At 42.4% G+C, this 21,658-nt stretch overlaps 1 protein-coding gene across 3 annotated transcripts in view; it reads left to right on the top strand.

Moving 5' to 3' along the window:
- MAMDC2 (MAM domain containing 2) overlaps positions 1-21,658 on the top strand; it is a 181,379-nt gene that overhangs the window by 118,626 nt on the left and 41,095 nt on the right. For all 3 annotated transcript variants that reach the window (XM_030877020.2, XM_060299972.1, XM_060299975.1), the window contains exons 9-11: positions 2,477-2,570; positions 8,558-8,701; positions 11,742-12,007. In XM_030877020.2, the coding sequence (XP_030732880.1) occupies positions 2,477-2,570; positions 8,558-8,701; positions 11,742-12,007 (504 nt within the window). The remainder of the gene's footprint in view (positions 1-2,476; positions 2,571-8,557; positions 8,702-11,741; positions 12,008-21,658) is intronic.

The raw sequence follows: 21,658 nt of genomic DNA, 5'->3' as shown, positions 1-21,658 counted from the left end.
GGGCTTGATTGGCTCTTGCAGCCCAGTGGAAAATTTTCTGTGAGTTTGGGTTACAAGGAGGAAAAGAAATACACATACTGCTTCAGAAAATTTTCCTTCTATTAAAGTCAAATGAGTCACACACACAGTGAAGGCGTCGTCTTCGCAAATTCCTTTCATCCAACCGTAAACTCCCGGGGCAACGTTTAGATGAGTGAGACTTTGCTGAATTTTCTTTTTAACCAATGCTTGAAAAGTTACAGTGTCTGTTTACTGCTTAAGTTCACTACTAAACTTCAATACCTATCCTTTTGGGTCACACGTGTGTGATTTTGCCCTAGCAGTCGGGACTCATTACGCCGGGATTATTTGCTCTTGGTAATTGCGGGGGGAAAGAAATTTATCCTGTGGAAATCAGAGAATTTAAGGTCCCCATATTCTCAAGTGAATTTTTAAAAGGAAAACAAACATTTGAGACCCTCATTCTGAACAAGAGAGAACATAATGGCACAGAGGCTGTGATTTGCCAATTATGATCGGAAATATTCTTATTCTCCCTTACTGTTCAGTAAGATCACATTCTGTCGTTGGCTTTATCAGCTGGAACCTTGAAAACGAGATGTCACAGACCTGTGTTGAGTCTGTAAACTTAATTAGCCCCTCTTCATTCGTCCACATCTGTTTCCTTGGTTCTCAGCCCTTCCTGTATTGCCAGAGACAAGCTTCCAGGGCCCCTCTTAGATTTTGCAGAGGCCAGGTGTCTAAGGACCATAGTCATTAAGCCGAAAGGGATCGTCTTGTCCAAACTCTTTTTTAAAAAATTAAGAAATTGAGACCTAGAGTGGAGAAGGGACAAGCTGGAGTTACTTAGTGGCTGACTAGCCTCAAACATGAATGTGAGTTCAGGAGGGGGTGTCACCCAGGAGGAAAAGGCATGGATTTAGTTCAGAGCTCGTTATGCACCTGACTCCATGCTAGGATCTGTATATACAGCATCTCATTTAATGGCATCTACAGTCCTACAAGGTAGGTGTTATAATGCCTATTTTATAACTAAGAAAAGCGAGGTCCCAAGAAGGTTAGCTATGTCCCCAAGGTCACCTAGGTAAGTGACAGAAATGGGATTTGAACTCTGGTCTATCTGCTGTCAAGACACCATTCTATTTAGAAGAGGTTGAAGACTAGACGCCTATGGGTCAAATCTAGCCTATGATGATTTGCCTAGCTGCTGTAGTGGTATATGTTTGTTTCTTTGTTTTTGTTTTGCATGTTTGTTTTCGTTTTTGAATTAATTGCTAACATTGAAAAGTCCAAAGATTTCAAATAAAAATCTAGAGATCCAGGTCCTCTTGACAGTTTGGTAAATCCAGGCATGTTAGTCCTAAATTCCCACACGTCAGCAATTGACGAAGCTGGGTACCAGTTGCCCCCTTTAGATGAGACTTGCTCCCCATTTCACACCCTTTCCTGCTGCATCAGACCAAACCCATGTGACACATTTACCTGCCTGGCCCGGGTAGGCACTTGAGTTTCCACCCCTGCTCAACACTGTATCTTCTCATGTTATCAATTCAGCAGAGTAGACTGCACACTGGGGTAGTTTTCCCAACACAGGTGAGCGCTGGGCTCACCACACCTGATCCCCATGGTCACAAGCAGAAAGTCGTCCACTGACCTCAAAGTTACAGTTGGTGGCAGAGAAGAGAGTATAACTAAAGGGAGCTGAACTCATTAACAACCCTGTGTTCTCTTTAACCATTTGAGCATGCCAGGATATGCTGAAATCCTAATATCCGTACATAGGATTTCTGGGCCTGATTCTGACTTAGGCATCAGGAAATCATCTCTGCATCTTTGTCCAGATGGACATGGAATTTTAAGTACTTGATTTTTTTTTTTTTTTTTTGGTACACGGGCCTCTCACTGTTGTGGCCTCTCCCGTTGCGGAGCACAGGCTCCAGACGCACAGGCTCAGCGGCCATGGCTCATGGGCCCAGCTGCTCCACGGCATGTGGGATCTTCCCGGACCAGAGCATGAACCCGTGTCCCCTGCATTGGCAGGCGGACTCTCAACCACTGCGCCACCAGGGAAGCCCTGGACATGGAATTTTATGTATGAAAAAGGGAAAGGACCTTGGAGGGGCCTAGGTCTCTGTGAAGGGCAGCGGCAAAATTAGCCTGCCTTCTGCAAGCAGGCTGTTGTTTCTTTAATTGAAGTTCATAATGCAAATTGTCAATTCTGTAGTTCTATCAGAAAGTGATATAGGTACTTTGACACTCAAGGGGCAGGATGGGGCGGGGGGCGGAGTCCACCAATAAAATGCAACTTAGGGCTTAGTATTCACTCTCCCCAAAAGAAAACTGTGAGTTAAGGAGGGAGCTGCCCAAATGCCTATACACCTGGCTGGATTGACACACCATTTTAAATCATAGTTACAAGCACTTAAGCCTAAAAGAAAATATAAACATGTAGCAATATTGTCATTCTCCTCTGCAGGTTATTTTTGAAGTTGCCTTCAATGGTCCCAAAGGAGGGTATGTTGCCCTGGATGATATTTCTTTCTCTCCTGTTCCCTGCCAGAATCAGACAGGTAAGCATTCTCTTTTCCTCCTTCCTCACATCTGGAATTTTCCTTTCTCAACAGATGCCTGTGGTCAAGACTTGCTTTAATTCCTTCTAATTTCCCTACCTTTTCCTCTTATCCTTACAAATTATTTAACCGAATAGTCATTTTTCTGGCATATTACTCTTTTTTTCTCTCACAGAGTGAATCTAATTTTTCTGATACCAGAGGTCAATTGTCATGGGTTAAGAAGCTTCTATCTTCTCTACCTACTAAGAAATTAAAATTAAATAATGCTAACTCACTCCCACTCCATCTTTCTCTTTAAAGGGTATCTTGGGTCCATAGACAGGTGGCTGAGTAGGTGGAAAAAACTCTCAAAATCTACTGAGTAGAATTATAAAAACTTATAAAAAACTAATTTTATGAATCTAATTTTTAAATGTCCTCCTGTTTAAAGATGTTAGTATTTGGTATACATTTCTATGATGGCTTTTGGCCTCAGAATATATACTCAATTTAATCTCTCTAAGTGAACCCTCACATTATTTTATCATGGCCAATTTTGTTTCCATAAACTTGGTGTTTGGGAAAAAGAGGAAATTTTTACTTTCTGGGAAATTAGGGAAACAAACTGATTCAAAGTGAATTAGAAAACAAATGTTTTAGAATAAGAAGGGTGACACTATATTAACGATAACCCAGATACATGCAGTCGACCTTAACTTTTAGTGAATTTGTTTCCTTAAGAGGCCCCAGGGAGACACTGTGGTCATCCGACTTATTAAGGAGCCCTCATTCTGGGTTTTGGAGTGTGGGAAGTAAATTTTTGAACTTGGCCTTGGTAGTCCAACTTTCACTTAAGGTAGAGTTAGTCTCTAATATGGTTTCAAATATATATTCTATAGGCAAGGGAACTGAGAAAGAATGTTTTCTACTCAAGCTAAACTGTTACCCTCAAATTACAGAGAAACTTGCTAATTAGCTAAAACCAAATATTATTTTTGACTAATTTTTTTTTAAAAAAAACTAGTGAAACAGGTAGAACCAGACTGGATTTACATACTTATATTTTTTCATTAAAATGCTTTAATCCAGCTGTAATCAAAAATTAAAAGTCTCTAAATTTGACAGAACACAGAAAGCAAAATTGTTTTACTTCTCTAAATCTGATTACTCCCTAATTCCATCAGTTAATATTTCAGTGATGTTAATAGTAGTTTTACAACATCTTTGTGATTACTTTCAGAAAGTTCGTCTTCTCAGTCACTGGGCACTTACACTGAACTTTTTTCTATATTTCCAAGTTATACATATGGGAGAAGAGGTATTTATTCAGCATCTCTACTGGGTAGCAGGTGGGGTGAAGCGGCAGCTGGAAGGTGATAGAATCTACTAGGCCACCTTAGAAGGAATGTTTAGAAACGTTCTCCCCTTTAAAAATATATAGAATATATGTGAGCTCTTTCCCACTGACTGGTGAAAAGAAAAGAAAGATTCCAGCAAAATAAGGACCGCTTATTAAGAGAGTTGGTGACCCTTCAGTCTGTAAAATCCAGCCCAGACCCTCCCTCCGTAAGGACCACCGGGGATTCACATGGTTAATTTCTTAATATGAAGTTAACCAAGGTCCTGTATTGGTCTTCAGAACTTCCCAACATACCAACTTTGCTTTAAAATGGTTTAATTACATGATCAAAGTGTTATGCTTGAGAGCCAGCCTTTTGGACTCACATCCCTACTCTGCCATTTACAAGCTGTGTAACCTTTGTTAATTAACCTCTCTGAGACTCTGTTTTCACCTTTATGGGACAGGGATGGAAGAATCTGTTTCATAGAGGTGTCGGGGTGAATGATGAGTTAATAGTGTCTGTGACAGCCTTAGCAGAGTATGGCACACAGAAAATGCTTAGTCATTAGACCTAATATTTACTTAATTTTCAAAATATTCCCATCCGTCCCCCTAGAGAACAGGGGGTCAGATTGAAACCAAAGAGAACCAGCAAAGGGCACTGCTTTGATGAATGTGTAAGCTGGAGCCTGCTTTATGCCCTTCATTAAGCAGCTGTGGGCCAGATTCTGAGTCTTAGAAGCTGAACCCTCTGGTTTTCATACTTCCTCTTGCATTTCACAAATAGTTTATGGCCTTCTGTTTCGAAACAGGTGCCAACATTTTTTTCTTTATCTTGGTTAGCTTCAGACTTGTTGTCTCTGCTTTTCCCAGATGGATCTGGTGGTTTCTTCCCTCATCTCCCTAGTAAGCTGAGACAGGAATTATTTCAACATATGCAGCATCTTGTTCCCACCATCTGGTTGCTCTTAGAGTTAATCCAGTTTCCCAGACCTGAGACCTATCTCAGAGTAGCAGGTATTAAGCACCAGTGGCTTGCTACCGCGCCAACACCCCCGCCCCAAATAGTCCCCCAGGATGCTTCCAGAGGACAGTGAGACCTTACCCCATCCCCGCAACTTGAGTTACCACACTTCCCTTTCCAAGCCTTTTCCACCCACAAACTCCCCATCTACCGCCACATTTAGCCTAGAATCTAGATCATAGGGATAAGCTCTCCTCTTAGTCTGTAAGTCTTTGAATGCCTAACAGCTGATTCCATTCACTTCTAGGAATCCTGCCTTAATGCCCAACTCCCAAACTGAGCGCTCCAGCCTGTGCCATATGCAGACCTAACTTCCTCTCTGGGCTTGGGTTCGCCCCACACCCAGGCCAGGGTCTGGGAGGATCCTGACACTCATGGATATACATCTGAAAGGATGTCTACCTGGGCCTAAGTCCCAATATTGACCATTCATCAACAACATACTGCCCAGACCTCTTGTCTAATTGGGAACCTGGCTCCAGTTGTTGTGTAGGTTACAGCCGAAGGTGTGACAGTCTTCCTTAGCTCAGAGGCCCTCAAAGATCTCCACAGCCTGATCAGTGGCCCAGTCTACTCCATCATGATTCCTCAGTCTGGTGGTAGTTCCCACTCACTCTCTTCCCTCGCCAGCCTTGAGCTGTCCCAGCTTGCTTTTGGACTGGCTTGTGCTAAAATAAGAACTACTGTGCAAGTTTAGCAGCCTAAAGAGCACCACGCCCAAAGTCTCTCTAGCACTACAGGGGCTGATAAGCCTCTTAGATCTCGAGGACTGATACTGAGTCCATCTCCATGAACTCTATGAAGCAGAGGAAAAGATGAGAAATACTCCTAACCATTCTTCTCAAACCGCAACACCCTCTACCTGAGTAGTATACCTTCAGAGCCTCCTGATTCTAAAAAGTTCAAATGTCAGAAATCAAGTAATTAACTAAATCGTACATTATGATGCTCAGAGAGACTTTATTTCATTTTTTGGATGGGGCGGGGATGATCAGCTGATGCTCAGCGACTTCCAGTTGCCTCTGATTCCTCCCTATGCTTCAAATATGTCATTAACACTCCCCAAATACAATTGTGATTGCCACTTGGCTCATGCTTCTGAAACAAGCCTGAAGCAAAGGCTCTTCATTCACCCCAGATCTTTGGGGAGCTCATTTTAGGTCACACATAGGCCCTCTGGCCTCATCTTCAGTAATTAGATACTATCTCACGCTAGAAGAAGCATTCTGGGTGAAAAAGATTTAGGCTTTGAGTTATGCTTTTGAGGTTTTCTTTTTATCAGACCTTCTTAGGACCCCAGAAAAATCCATTGCTCAGACTAAGTGTTTAGCAAAATAATATAATTGCATCCTCAGAAAAATCTTCTCTGTGTGACTCAGCTTGTCACTATGGAGACAACAGAGGCTTGCTTACTTTCAAGCTTTAATACCACCTCTCACCCCCTCCACACACCTAGGAAATGGGTTATGGTTCTCTTGTGGATGCCCAGGTGTATATTCCTTAGGATGTATTCCTGATGAATAATTTCACTGACCTTCCGTTCTCTTTATGCATGGCTTTTGGGAGTGCCACACCATTTTCTGAGCTGGATGGCCAGCTGTAGATCTGAATTCCCGTCTGCTTTTTCATTACCAGGTGGCAGAGGGGTGACCAAGACCGGAGACCATAGTGGGGTTTCCCATGGGCTCAGATCTCCACGGGGGGATGTCAAAGGATCCTTGTTTGTATGACGTTATATTCATTTTCAAATGAATACCTTCATGACTTTATCTTCGCACCTTAAAGAGTTACCATGATGCTGACAGAGTCAGACAGAGCAGTGTGTGGGTTAACCCACCAATCTCAGAGCACTGAGAATTCTCTTCCTTTCCTATCTGGCTCATCAGGGTCCTCTCCTTGTACACTTGCTATAGGAGCATTTTCTTTCTGTTCTCTCTTTGTAACGTGGTGCTAGTCACTTTTCTTTTTAATTTAGCATTTTAAAACTCTTCAGTATCATTTTAAACTCAGACAGAATTTGCAAGAATATGTTAAAAAACTCCCGTATACTCTCTACCCAGACCTCCAAACGTTTAACATTTTGCCACGTTTGTTTTATCAACCATTTAAGAGTAGGTTGCAGGGCTTCCCTGGTGGCGCAGTGGTTGAGGGTCCGCCTGCCGATCCTGGGGATGTGGGTTCGTGCCCCTGTCCGGGAAGATCCCACATGCCGCGGAGCGGCTGGGCCCGTGAGCCATGGCCGCTGAGCCTGCTCATCCGGAGCCTGTGCTCCGCAGCGGGAGAGGCCAAAGCAGTGAGAGGCCCGCGTACCGCAAAAAAAAAAAAAAAAAGTTAAAACAAAAAGAGTAGGTTGCAGATATTATGTCCTTTCACCACTAAATACGTCAGTGGGTATTTTCTAAAACCAAAGACATCCTCCAACATGCTATGGAATAATTATAAAGTTCAGGAAACTTAACACTGATACAATATTATCAATTAACCTATAGTCCATATACTAATTTCACCAATTGTGCCAATAAAGTCTTCTATAGGTATTTGTTTTTCTGGACCAAGATGGAATCTTGGACCCCTTGTAGCATTTGGTTGTCATGTGTCTCTCATCCCCTTTATCCAGGCCAGCTCCTCAGCCCACTGGAATGTTTTCTTACTTTGAAAATTAACAAATTGAGTCTCTGTCCCTAAACAGCTTTTTGTTTCATCACATCTCTGCACCTAGAACTCAAGTGTTTCTCTAGAAGTGATTTTCTGCTTATTCAAAATAGTGCTGTCTCTGGCCCTAAAAGGTTAGACCAGTGTATGTCAGTGTGCAGAACAAGATAACACTTGGCTGCACTGAATGTGTCCCAACCCGCTGCAGTCACGTCTCCTCTGGACACAGAGGGCAATCTGAACAGTGAGGTTTACAGTTACTTGTTGCTAGGACCACATCATTCTTGAAAGAGCAGAAATCTTTTATGTTCCCTTTCCTCCAGGCAATCTGGGATGAGGTGATGTTTATAGACCAGAGTAAGTGACACCAGAACTCAGCAAAAGCCAAAATAATATCAGAACGGGTGACAGAATTGGTGTGACTGTTTGAGCAGTGTGATTTATTCTGAGTAATGATCCTCTTCCAGCAGATCAGATGTTACTACTAATGTGAATTATAAATGGACAGTGGCTGTGCTTCTGACACAGAGATTGATCAACAAAGGAAAACTATTTCTAGAAAATATTATTTCTGAAATATCTGTCAGAAAGAAATTAAGAATTCTATAAAATCCTTACTTTTTCTCTGTATTTTTAATTTTGTGTTAATGAATTTCAAATTGTGAAGAAGTATGTGAAGAAATGCTTTCAGTCTTTAATCAAGAAAGGAAATTTCTTTTGAAGTCTGGTACTTCATTTTTGTAGAGAATGTGAACAGAGCTCCTTCTTTCCATCCGTTTAGGGAGGAAAAGAACAATTTTACTGTCATGCTGAAAAGTGGATTTGATGCTAACCTGTCAGCATGCCACTAGGGTAAAAATATTTTTGTTGTGTGTTACTTCTCTGAGCTCCCCTGGTACAAATGTATACATATTTGTCAATCAGTTAATGTAGTCCTTTGAGATCCTTGGGTTTGGCTCACTTTAACTTTGATTCTCCTTTGCTCAGAGCGTCCTTTTAGTGCCGTAGAAGCAAGCTGCAATTTTGAGGAAGATCTCTGCAACTTTTACCAAGACAAAGAAGGTCCAGGCTGGACCCGAGTGAAAGTAAAACCAAACATGCATCGGGCGGGAGACCACACTTCAGGCTTAGGTAAATCAGAGTCTGTTGTGTGGGATGTCATGTTGGGGGTTGGGAGCCGGTAGTATTCATCTCCATTCGCCAGCCGTTCTCACCAGGACACCAGCTTGAAAAAGGGAGGTGGGTGTGGGAGCAGCTGTGAAGAAGCAAAGACAATAGGTAACCTTGTGTCTGGCCATTTTTCAAAACTGGAATTCAAGCTGCTGTGCTAGCAGGAGTATTTACCAGTTTATTAAATAGTCAAACCTTTGGAAATTATCTTGCTCTTCACTTTAGATGGAGAAGTACCTTTAAAAAGCTATTAGATTCCAATTATATGAAACATCCAGAAGAGGCAAAGCCATAGAAACAGAAAGCAGATTAGTGGTTGCCAGGAGCTGGGGAGGGGGATGGGAAGTGACTGTTTAATGGGTATAGCGTTTCCCTTTGAGGTGATGAAAATATTCTGGAAGTAGATAGTGGTGGCTGTGCAGCATTGTGAAAGTACTAAATGCCACTGAATTGTATGCTTTAAATGGTTAAAATGGTAAATTTTATGTTATGTGTGTTTTATTGCAATAAATAATATATAGTGGGGCATGAAAGCTATCACAGCTGTTGGACAATTTTGGATGGACCTACACGGAACTCTTAGAAATCAGTTTGAGCTCCCCTTATGTAAGGATTACCTATCTCATTAAAGGGAGCCCTTGTGAAGCCCACTCCAGTAGAGACTGGTGGAAAGAGCTTATTCTCAAGGGGTTAGTGTCTAATTCATTTATTCAACAATTATTTATATACTGGGCACGGGGGTGACTTACCAGAAAGCTGATGAAGCTTGTTTCAGGGCCCCTCACTTTCGAGGGGCCCTTGCAATTTCATACTTGTAATTTTGTATTCTTTGCTTAGGGGTTGGCTAACTTGTAGAATTACAGAATAAAAACCTATTCTGACCCTGGCCAGCCTAACCCCTGGGGGATACAATAGTGAACAAATCAGGTATGTATCCCACCCTTGCTGGCTGACCGTCATTTCAAGGGGCAAGAGAAACCCTAAACAAACATATACGCAAATAGACTCAAGATTACCAGTTGTGGAGTGTGCTGAGAGACGCGAAGAGTGACCTCTGAGAGAGAATAAGGAACCACATTTTGGGTGGGGAGTTTATCTTTGTGGCTTTTATGTGTGGAAGCAGGAGCAGCCCAGGCAGAGGAATCAGCATCTGTGAGGGCTTTGAGTTTGGAAAGAACTGGATACTCCCAGGAATTAGAATATTAGAGTGGCTGCACCGTGGGGAGGAGAGTGAAGGAAAATGAAGGTAGAGAGGAAGATCTTGGGCGTGGCAGGCCAGAGTAAGCAACTGGGATTTTACTACAAAGGAAATGAGAAGCCATTGAAAGAGTCTAAGTAAAGAAGAGAGGGATTAAATTTAGGTTTAAAAAAAGATTGCTCTGGCTGTTGTATTGGCCACCTGTGTTAGTCTGCTTGAGCTGCCATAACAAATACCATAGACTGGCGGACTTAAACAACAGAAATTTATTTTCTCACAGTTCTGGAGGCTAGAAGTCCCCAAATCAAGGCACCATTGGGGTTGGTTTCTGGTGAGATCTCTCTTCCTGCCTTTTCCAAAGCGCCTTCTCATTGTGTCTTCACATGGCCTTTCCTATGTGTGTACACATGGAGAGAGAGAGAGAAAGAGAGAGATCTCTGCTGTCTCTTCTTCTTATGACACCAGTCACATGGGAGTTAAAGCTTCACCCTTGTCACCTCATTTAACCTTAATTGCCTCCTTAAAGGCCCCGTCTCCAAATACAGTCACATTGGGGGTTAGAGCTTTAACATATGAATTTTGGGGGACATAATTCAGTCCGTAACACAACTCATGAAATAACCAAAGAATCTTTTGCCGGATTAAATAAAACTAAACTGTATAGCAAAGAATGAGGCACCCAGAAGAAAACTGATGAAGGAGGATCAAAAACGGAAAAGGAAAAAGAGTAAGGTATTATTCTTTTTCTTTCTGCCCCAGCTTTATAGGACATGTAATTTAACATGGTAAACTGTTTTAAGTTTACCATGGGGTTGGTGGAGCATGTGGGAGGGGAGGTTCTTGATCTTATTTTTTCATGTTATTTAGGAGAAATTGGGGAAGCTCAGATCTTCAGCACCTGGGAGGGTCTATCTGATTTAAAACCTGCTTTTTCGGAGCAGGCTTAACATATGAACAAGAGAGTAAGCTCTGCCCAGATACACAAACCACTCTCCACCCATCACCCCCCAAGGACTGCCAGGCCCTGTAACCTCTCCCCCTCCACTGGTCACTGCAGGGGTAAGACGGAAAATCTGCTCTAGGCCTTGTGTTCTCTATGACTCAGTACTACTCAGTCTAGTTGTCAGTTGGTTGTCCAAAAAGTGGGGAACCCCAAGATGATTTCATCCTTTTTGTTTCATGAAAAGTGTAAATCCTAGGAATTCCCTGGTGGTCCAGTGGTTAGGGTTCCATGTTTTTACTGCTGAGGGCTGGGGTTCAATCTCTGGTCGGGGAACTAAGATCCTGCAAGCCACGGCACGGCCAAAAGAAAAAGAAATATAAATCCTGATTGATGACTAGAATCTGGACATATGCAGTGGGAAATCTGTACAGGTTTACTTAAAAATGGAGAAGGTTTGGGCTTCCCTGGTGGCACAGTGGTTGAGAGTCCACCTGCCGATGCAGGGTACACGGGTTCGTGCCCCAGTCCGGAAAGATCCCACATGCCGCAGAGCGGCTGGGCCTGTGAGCCATGGCCACTGAGCCTGCGCGTCCGGAGCCTGTGCTCCACAACGGGAGAGGCCACAACAGTGAGAGGCCCGCATACAGCAAAAAAAAAAAAAAAAAAGGAGAAGGTTTATTAGCAATAGAATCACACAGATATTTTCAATATTTTAAATGCTTTCTATCATTTAAAGCCTGTAGAAATAGTCTCTGTTGGCAAACTCCACTGCTTGAACCAAATTTTCCCACTTGATAATCTGGGCTGAATTATTTAGGTTTTTCATTGCTGATGCACTGAATGTTTTGTCCTATTTGCAGGGTATTTCTTGATGGCCAACACAAAGTTTACGTCTCAGCCTGGCTACATTGGAAGGCTCTACGGTCCCTCCCTGCCAGGAAACTTGCAGTATTGTTTGCGTTTTTACTATGCCATCTATGGGTTTTTAAAAATGAGTGACACCTTAGCAGTTTATATCTTTGAAGAGAACCACATGGTTCAAGACAAGATCTGGTCTGTGCTGGAGTCCCCAAGGGGCGTTTGGATGCAAGCTGAAATCACCTTTAAGAAGCCCATGCCTACCAAGGTACAGTAGAACCTTTCTGCAATTTTCAGTTGCTAAACTGGGTTAGTGAATTTCTGTTTAATTATTTTCAGCTGGTGATGCGTTCTTTTTCTTCTGTTCAAGCTGAGAGCCCCACTCCCACACCCTGTCCACAGCCATGCACGAGTTATATCCTTCAGTTCTTTTCAGTTTTCTGTCTCTGAGTCATGGTCACCTAGGGAGTTTGCTTGTTTAGTCTGTAGATTCCTTGAGGATAGTCCAAAGACAGAGAATATGTGAATAATCCAAGTTCAACAGCTATACGTTTGTTTGAAGCCACAATTCACACACACACACACACACACATGCACACGCACACGCACGTGCGCGCACACACACACACACATATGCTAGTACTTTCAAAATGTGAAATCAGTGAGCCTGGTTCTACATTGAGGCTTTAAGGTCAACAACCTAAACCTCTAGCTGAACACAGGATGGGGAAACTCAGTAAAGTATGAGAGCCAATGCAGACAGAGAGAATTTAAATAATGGAACCATCAGCAGAGTATTTGATAGCAATAAGAAAACAGAGATCTTCATTGCGGGGAAAATACAAAAGAAAACTGTGATCTCCTGAATTTTACAACTCATAAACTTAAACTTAAGCTTTACAGGTGCAATAAATTCTGTCAACTAACCCAGATGAAATTAGAATGAGAAAATCCATTTTGTTTCATCTGTCAGTTGGTCAGAAGATCTCTCTCATGTACCCTCTGTGCAAAAAAGAAGCTAAAAGAAGGTCCCTTCCTACAAACAGATGCCTCATACAATGGGAGCTCAATAGATATCACTGAAGAATGGATGGGTCAGTTGATCATGTTCATTAACTAGGAATTACCCAAAGTCCAGGCTCCCCAGGGGAAGATACATGCCTAGCAGAGCTGTAGAACCTTCTTCATAAACATTAATGGCCCAAACTTCTCTTAGCTATAACCATCTGGACAGAACCATAGCTTTGTCTATAACTTCCTGTTAAATTTTGTACACCATTCCCATCATAATGTTGCTTGGTTACTCTTAGTATATTGGAATACCCACCAAAGCATGATTAAATCTTTACAATGATTAATCAAAGATCTTTGAAAATATTTACAAAGTTCTTTTTCATTGCTAGGCAAGAAGAAATTATGATTATAATGACATGGCAGCCTCCTTGACTTACTGATTTCTAAAAGGGTCAAACCAATTTATGATACCTGTAGCAGAATATAAGCACACAAGTTTTATCACAATCTTATAAGCACTGATGGTATTGTTTTCCTGCTGACTAAATAGGTTGTTGTAGGCATCCCCTTCTTAATCCCATCATATTTTGGTCACCTGACTAAACTGAGCTATTTGGCTCATCCTCCTGAGCAACAGAGGAAACAAATTGATGTTTCTGTTGCCAAGTTCCAACTCCTAGCCTAGGCTTATGTTTTTTAAGCCTATTTCCTAGCCAGTTCCAAACATTTCCTGAATGAGACTATCTTTCTATAAATGTCATCTCACATTTGCAGCATTTTTGCATTTCCTCTTTGATCTCCTAGTCCTTCCCTGCACTTCTTAGGGATCCCAAAGGCTTACATTCTTTCCCCATTACTATTTATTTAACTCTCTCAAGTAGTTATGGCAACACACACACACACAGAGCAAACATGCACCAGACCCACATAATCAGGGATGCACTAGAAAATAAGAGAATTTTTGTTGTACTCCACACCCTCTGTTGCTAACGTTTTAAAAAAAGGAGAACATAATAAACATTTTATTCATTTATTTGACTTTATTCATTCATTTATTTATTCCTTAATTCAACCATAATTTATTAGGTATATGCTCAGTGCAGGGCATATAAAGATGAATGAGGCTCAGATCCTACTTCTGAGAATGAGATCACAGATGATAGAACATTAAGATACAGATACGTAAAATAACTACCAACAGCACAATCTCACTGTCTCATAGAAGGGCTATATAGAAAAGTAGAGGAGTAGTTCTACCAATTGGACATATAAAAAACAGTGATTAATAGAGGCCCAGCTGAGCTGGTGTTCGGAGGGTTAACGTTCAGGCCATGCTGGATTCTAACTCCTGCTCATGCCTCCCCCGACTCCTCCCTTCTCCCCAACGCTTAGCCCTCCCTCTCTGCCTCCAACCCTCCCCCCATCCGCTACTCACAAAACATGGGTGTTAGTAATCTTCCGGCTCGTCAGAGTGAGTCTCTGCTCTTACCTGACTTCCATGGAATGGGAGCAAGCCCCCCAGCAAATAAGGGTGCCCCAGAGAATTTGCCCTTTCTTCTTTGGCTGACTTCCAGCCCTCCCAGCGACCACAGAGACCCTCCCCAGCCACTTCAGGAAAACTGGATCTAGACCCAGTGGGGGCAGAGAAGTTCTTATAGCCTATTCAGGGATTTGGCCCCAGTGCAGGTGAGGAGACGGTAGGTACAGTTCAATGCCAGGAAACTCTGGACACGTATCTGAAGGTGGCCAGTAGTTTTTGGCGGGTCCCTTCTAAACAGAACCAGCTCAGAGAGTGAGAGAACCATCTAACATCCATAGAGGCAGCATTGAGTAAGGCAGGAAACTAAAGTTCACTGACTTATGGAACACATACAGGTGGAAACAAACATACAAACAGTATCTCAGAGAAGGGACAAGATGAGAAGCCAGAGTTTCCCTTAAGCACCCCTGAACTCAAACTCCACTTCTACTTCTTTTTCTAAAGGGTTTTTCCTGATTTTCTGATACCTTCCTCTATACTTCTAAATATTCTATTTCCACCTCATTGCTTGCTTCACTAACCTTAGCAGTATCTGCTGACTCCCTGCTATGAAAGATAAGAAATTTAGCTTATTTACGCTATTTCCTTTTGTTTTCTCTCTCCTCCTCCCAATTTTTAGTTATATTTTTAACTTTTCTCTTGGTTCCCTTTGTAACTTTAATACACCTAGCCATCTATTTTTGGTTCCATAAACTTTAGATAGTGTCCCTTGACATCCCACTATGTGCAGTGAGTGCATTTTCACCCCTCTATTTCCCCTCACCTTGCTTGCCCGCTTCACCCCTCAATTCTCTCAGCTGTACAATTGCTTTTACACGGTCATGGCTGAAAACATTTATATTCCTCCAGTGAAGCCTTCAGTGCCTTGCCAATGGCAGGATTTCCCAGTATGGGCCCCCTTGGCGTTTAGAAGAGGACAGTTCTGCCTTTGTGAGGGGCCATGCCTCACACGGTTGGGGTTTTGACATCTGCAGTGACAGCAACAACCCAAATTATTTCCACACATTTCCAAACGGCCCCAGAGGTGCGTGCAATTCTCAGATGAGAACTGTTGCTCTCTAAGCTGATTCTGAAAATTGAAATTAAGAGCCGACCCCACCTGCAGTCCATGCCTGCCACCTCCGATCTGCGCTCTGCCCAGAGGCAGAGTGATGATGAGGAAGCCTCCCGTGCAGTGACCCCCTGGCTTCCCGTTGCTCTGAGGGAAAAGGCTCTCATGCTCTGACACGATCCCCTCCCCAGCTTGGCCGCTTCTCCCTGCATTCTAATCCCATTGCACTCAGTTCCTGGAACATGCTGCCCTCTCCCACTTTGAGCCCTTGCACACATCTCCTCTGCCTAGACTCTTGTTAATTCAGTCACTGCTGAATGTCCCTTCCACAGACACCCCTCCTCTGGCTCACTGCCCAGAATAGGTTAGGGTGCCCTGGGCCTCCTAGGCCTCTCCTGCGTCGTCTTGGAGACAGGATAGCACAGCGATTAGGGATAATGAGACAGGAGTCTCTCTGGCTTCAAATCTCCACTCTACTACTGAAATGGCTTTGCAATCTTAGTTTCTTTCCTTAATTGAGGTATAATTGACATATACCACTATATTAGTTTGAGATGTACAACATAATGATTTGGTATATGTATATACTGTGAAATGATCACCGCAATGTTTACTTTACATCTGTCACCTCACACAGTTACAAATTTTGTCTCTTGTGATGAGTACTTTTAAGATCTACTCCCTGAGCAACTTTCAAATACACAGTACAGTGTTGTTAACTATACTCACCATGCTGCATGTTTATAAGTTTACAGTTGAAGAGTGAAGTTTCAAAAAGTTAAAATAGTCCTATTCTTGCTGTCGCATTGCCACTGTCCCTCAAATTCCAGACAAAATCCTTAACAGTTATACCTCAAAACTACATCTCGAATATGCCCACTTGTGTCTCCCCAGCCACCTAAACTGCTTCGTATCTTTCTATCTGGTTTTTCTGCTCCCACCTTGCTCTCTCTACGCTCTCATGCAGCCACCAGAATCATCATATTGAAACAGAAATAGGATCAGGCCACTCTCCCGCATGAAACTGTCCTATTGTCTTTAGAATAAACCTCCATTCCCTCCTGTGGCTTATGAGGCCATGCACGATCTGGTCCCCGCCTCCTTCACCGACTTCGTCTCCCTTCACTCTGCCCATGATCACATAGTCACACAGTCCCCATAGTCACACCGGCCTTCTCTCTGTCCCCTGAGTCCCAAGGCCTTTCCTTCACCAGGGCCATTGCACTTGCCATCCCCTCTGCCTGCGATGCCCTGCCCCCATCTATCCTACGTCAAGCCCGGTTCCCATTCTACTGTCCCAGTCAAATGTCTCCTCTTAGAAAGGAACTTCCCTGACCACCCAGTCTGTAACTGCTTTTCCCATCCCCAAGTTATTCCCCATGATATTTCCTATTTTATTTTGTGCATAGCATTTACCTCAATATGAAATTTTCTGATTTGTTTGTCTACTTGTTCACTGTCCATTTCTCTTTTCCCATAAAAATATAACAATGAAAAGGAATAAGTAAAAGAATGAAAGAGTGGACTTTCTAAGGATGGTAAGTGGCAGAGCTGGGGTTTGAACCGCGGTCTATAGACTGTTTGAAGCCTGCCCTTTGCCGCAGGTATCTTTGGGTGCTCAAGGTTTCCATCCAGTCTTGGGGAAAGCCTGTTCTTGTGCAGCTGGAAAAAGTGAGGCTCCCAATATGTCTTGGGGCATAGGCACCGTCTGTTATTTTATTTCATTCTCACAGCATTCCCGTAAGGGAGGTAAAGTATCTCCTTTTAGTGCTCTTGGCATTCTAGAATACAGTTAGACTAACCCAAGGTCATGTTCTAGCAATGAATGCCTAAACTCAGAGCTCACTGAATGTGCGTCACTGTTGTGGGGAAAACCCTTCCCTGTCTCTGCTTTACGTCCTCGCCACGCCATTCCTAAAGCCGGTCAGGTGTGAGTGGTCAAGGCCCAACTCAACGAGAGTAAATGGCTGCCTTTTCACACCTGTTCCCTGGCTGGGAGCCTTGTATTTGAATCTTGACTACACCTGGCCTAACCCTAATCCCGGTGTGAGTTTCACCGGTGGAGATGTTTGGTAGATATGTTTGAGTATCTATGCTGCACAAAATAATAACAATAATCTCTTCCCTTCACATTGCTTCTTAGTATAGCCTGCTTTCATGAACATTATTTTCACCTCTCAGTGAGTTGTCATGTGAGATCAGAGCTGAGTGGAGTGACGGGCAGCCTGGACAGAACTGTAAAGTCAAAACTGTCGGCCTCTTTCCCTTTGTTTCTCCTCCTGCCTCAATCCTAATCCCTGCACACTAGCTCACCTGTGCCTTCCCGGGTACCTCCCACTCTGGATGTTTCTTTACCTTTATTTCCATATTAGTTCTTACCCAGACCATTTTAAGGACAATGGGCTGATTCGATTAACAAGTCCCTGCTCTCTCCCCTATACAGTCTAATGTTTGATGGAAACTATAATATATATTTCTACTTAAGGAATGATAGCAATGGTAAGAATTTCCCAGAGACCATTCTAACAAAATAGCCGTATGGATGGCTGTGTAATGTCACAGCTGCCAACAGCAACAGGAACTTTTATTGAACACTTTCCACGCACCAGACACCGTGCTAAGCACTCAACATGCATTTCTTCATTTGATGCCGCAGCACGCTAGGAAGGAAAGCTGTGTAGCCCTATTTAACAGACAAAGAAAGCTTGTGCAGAACATTAAGGACGTTCAACAGCACACAGCTATTAAGAGGCAGAGCAGAGAGGTAAATCCAAGTCTTATTCAATCCAGAATCCATGCTTTTTATACCATACCTTAATGCCCCCACCCCAGCCCTCTCCTGGCTAATGTGGAAAGTGTAGGATCAGATAAGAAGGGGAAGCCAGCCCTAACTCAAGACTTCAAAAAATCTCTAGGGCTTCATTATTAACTCTCTGTTGTTCTATTTTAGAAATCACTTTGGCTCCTAGGAGGGGGTCAAAATTCAAGGTGGTTCAGCACAGACAAAGGAGATCTGTGGGGTAGAGGGAAGTACAGCATAATGCTCAAGAGACTTGGCTGTGGGCTCTCTGGCGCTTACGCCTTTATAATTGGGGCTAGTTATGTGAATATTGCTGAGCCTTGCTTTTCTTCATATGCAAAATGAGTGTATTAGTAGTACGTGCCTCATAGGATTACGGTGCATCATGTAAAACCCTTAGCATAGTACCTGGCACATAGCTGACATTAATGTAGCTGGAGAGAGAATGACAAAGAGACTAAAGAATTTTTTTCCTAGGTCCTGATCCTTATAAGGTTTCATAGGTGACATCTCTTCAGTACCTGGGTAATTCTGTCCCTGAACTTTTGCTGTGAAGTATTCTTTAAATTAAAATCAGATCGGAGTTAAATCTTTATTTTAATAGTACTAGACTACTGCACTTACACAATCATGAACTGCTGACAATATATTTGTTAACGTTTTAGAAACATTTTGTAAGGGCATGAATCATGAAATGGTTTTCTTGATCTGTTTTTCCTCAGCATGTTACTAAATAGAGAGCAGGTAATCAAGAGTTACCTTGAGACTTTCACACACTAGAGATGGTAATGCGGAGAGGGAACAATTCACTCCAAAGTGCTTTTCTTGAAAGCTAAATGTCAGGAGAGACTAAAGAGTCGCTGTCAGAAAGTCTGTAATGATGAAGTGCAAACATTAGCCTTTTTTTTTTTTTTTTTTGGGTGGCTTGATGTTCTTTTAATGTATGAAAAAAATGTTTGAGCCTAGTGTAAACATGCTTTTGGTCCCTGAATTTTTTTTTTAACATCTTTATTGGAGCATAATTGCTTTACAATGGTGTGTTAGTTTCTGCTTTATAACAAAGTGAATCAGTTATACATATACATATGTTCCCATATCTCTTATGTTCAAATCCTTGGGCTGACATTACGCTTGGTCACTATAGCACCTATATCAGGTCCCGCAATATCTTTTGACTTGAAGCAAGTTTTCCCTGTAACAAAAGACCATTAAGTGGTCTGTTAATTAGAGGCACTGGGAGGAACTCAATATCATGTTCATCAAATATTTCTTTTGGAAAAAATGTTAAATGTCCATAAATGAGAGCATGACCAGGCATTCTCTTTCATCTGGGTCTGGCTTAATGATCAGCTCAGCAGTCATTAAAGTCTGCATGGTAAACCCTTCTAAGTCTGCATCTTTATTCTGTTGTAAGATTAAAGAACAAACTTCAAAAGTCATTTATGGAGATGGAGAAAACCCCCATCTGGCCAGTCTGAAAAAAATATAAATACATTTTTTTTGACCAGGCAAGAACCTTATGTCAGCACTTCTCAGAGTATGTCCCGTGGAGTACAAATCCCTTCAGTTATTCCATTGAAAAGGGGTTCTGTGGTCAAATGAGTTGGGGAAGTTTTGTATGCTAGATCTCTACTTCCACATACACACATGAAGATTCACCCTGCACAGTAACATGTTAGAAACTCTGGTAAGTTCTACATTAAGGAATCCTGTTCAACCTTGTGTAAGGTGGCAGTTTCCTCAGAGTACTTGACATAGAACCCTTGTGTTGTGCATCATACTACTATCATAGCATTATGTATTGTATGGAAATTGTCCATTTACCTGCCTACCTACATTAGCTTACATCAGACTGTAAGCTTCTGGAGAACAGAGATCCATATCTTATTTATTTTTTATTTCTTATGTGAACACAATTTCTGGAACAGAGTGGGTACTCAATAAATAGTTGGAAAGAGAACCGAACTCTCAATGAATATGTGTTGATGGCAAGGAAGAACAATGTAAATACATCAAAGGAAGAAGAAAGGTGAACTGTTTCTGCCTTTGAATCATATAAACCATAATCTCTTATAACGTAGCACCTGTGCAATTGGTCCTGCAAGGAATTTGAATGTGAACACTTAAAAGCAGGAACATCCTGCTGGAGTGGATACAAGGATGCACATAAACACATATATGCCAAGTCTGGTTTGGGGCTTTTTACGATGATATTTATTAAAACCAAAAGCTGTAACTCTTTTCTTTGGAACAACTTACATTGCACCATTTCCCTATTCCCAAAGACTGATATGAGGTTTTCCCAGCTCTCTTGATTTTCGTGATCCCTTTCCTGTCCCCCAACACAGCTTCTCCAGCCTCCATTCTGTGCTGTGGTCCATGGAGCACCCACTTCCACATCATAGTCTCCCCACCCACAGGTCCTTCTGGCTTCTCCTACCTTGGTCCTCTTAACCCCTGGGAACCCTCAGCAGGTATTTTCATCTTCTTTTCCCTAAGCTTCTCAGCACAGCTGGAGAAAATGAGATTAATCTCCACTGTCCCCTCCAGGCTGCTGGGATCCATGCTGCTGGGAAAGCCTTTTATTCAGATCATCTCTCACTGACTTCCACGCTCGTTCCCCACCCCAGATATTCAGATCCATTTTCACTCGCAAGTTTCCAACTCGATCCTACCTGCCTCATTCTTAGGATGTGTCCTCATGGGTTCAACTGCCAAAAGAATGAAGACATTGAACACAAGCCCCTTCAATTCTGTTCCTCTCTGAATCCTCACTTGCCTCTCTCTGAATCTGACAGTTGGTTTCTCAGTCAAAACCAACCGGTCATCTATACGTTTGATTTCGTCGTCCTGCCTCCTCTGGGACCTTATTTCATAAATTGTTCCCTCTCTCATAAATTTTCAATTTCCATTAGTCCTTTGCATGCTGCCAACATATGTTGGTCATACAAATGAACAGCAAACCTTCCTTTCACCTTTTTACCCCTTTAAGTTGCCACCCTATTCCATTCCTTTAGTCTTCAAACTCCCTGGAACACGTGTCTTCAATTACTGTCTAGGAACCAGTGCAGTTTCTCCTTCTTCAAATCCTTGCCTTCCTCCCCCACTGCTCCCTCAAGGGTTTATCAACAGCAAATATTTCCCATTGATCTTGCTGCAGGAATCATCATACCTGAGAAAATCCTACCCTTCTCTCAAAGTCCATCTCAAGAGCCCCTTCCTCTCTGAATCTTGTATAAGTCATTAATTTGTGTTTTGTTGGGATGAGATTGTATGATAAAAGATCCTAGGTCAGGGCTAGGAAGACTTGGCTTGAAGTCTTGACTCTGGCATGAAATGACACAAATCAGAATGTCATGTCACCTCTCCATGAAATAAAAACATGTTTTAAGATGTCCACTCAGTCTCTTCTAATTCTTATTATATTTTTAGACATCTTAATGTCAGGAACTGTCTTTTAATATTGTGCAGCACAGTCCTTGTGGATAGCTTTCTCTATTTCTTTATTTCCTCT

The sequence above is a fragment of the Globicephala melas genome, chromosome 6, assembly GCF_963455315.2.
Source record: "Globicephala melas chromosome 6, mGloMel1.2, whole genome shotgun sequence".
Taxonomy (NCBI): Eukaryota; Metazoa; Chordata; class Mammalia; order Artiodactyla; family Delphinidae; genus Globicephala; species Globicephala melas.
This window is presented reverse-complemented; position numbering and strand designations above follow the sequence as displayed.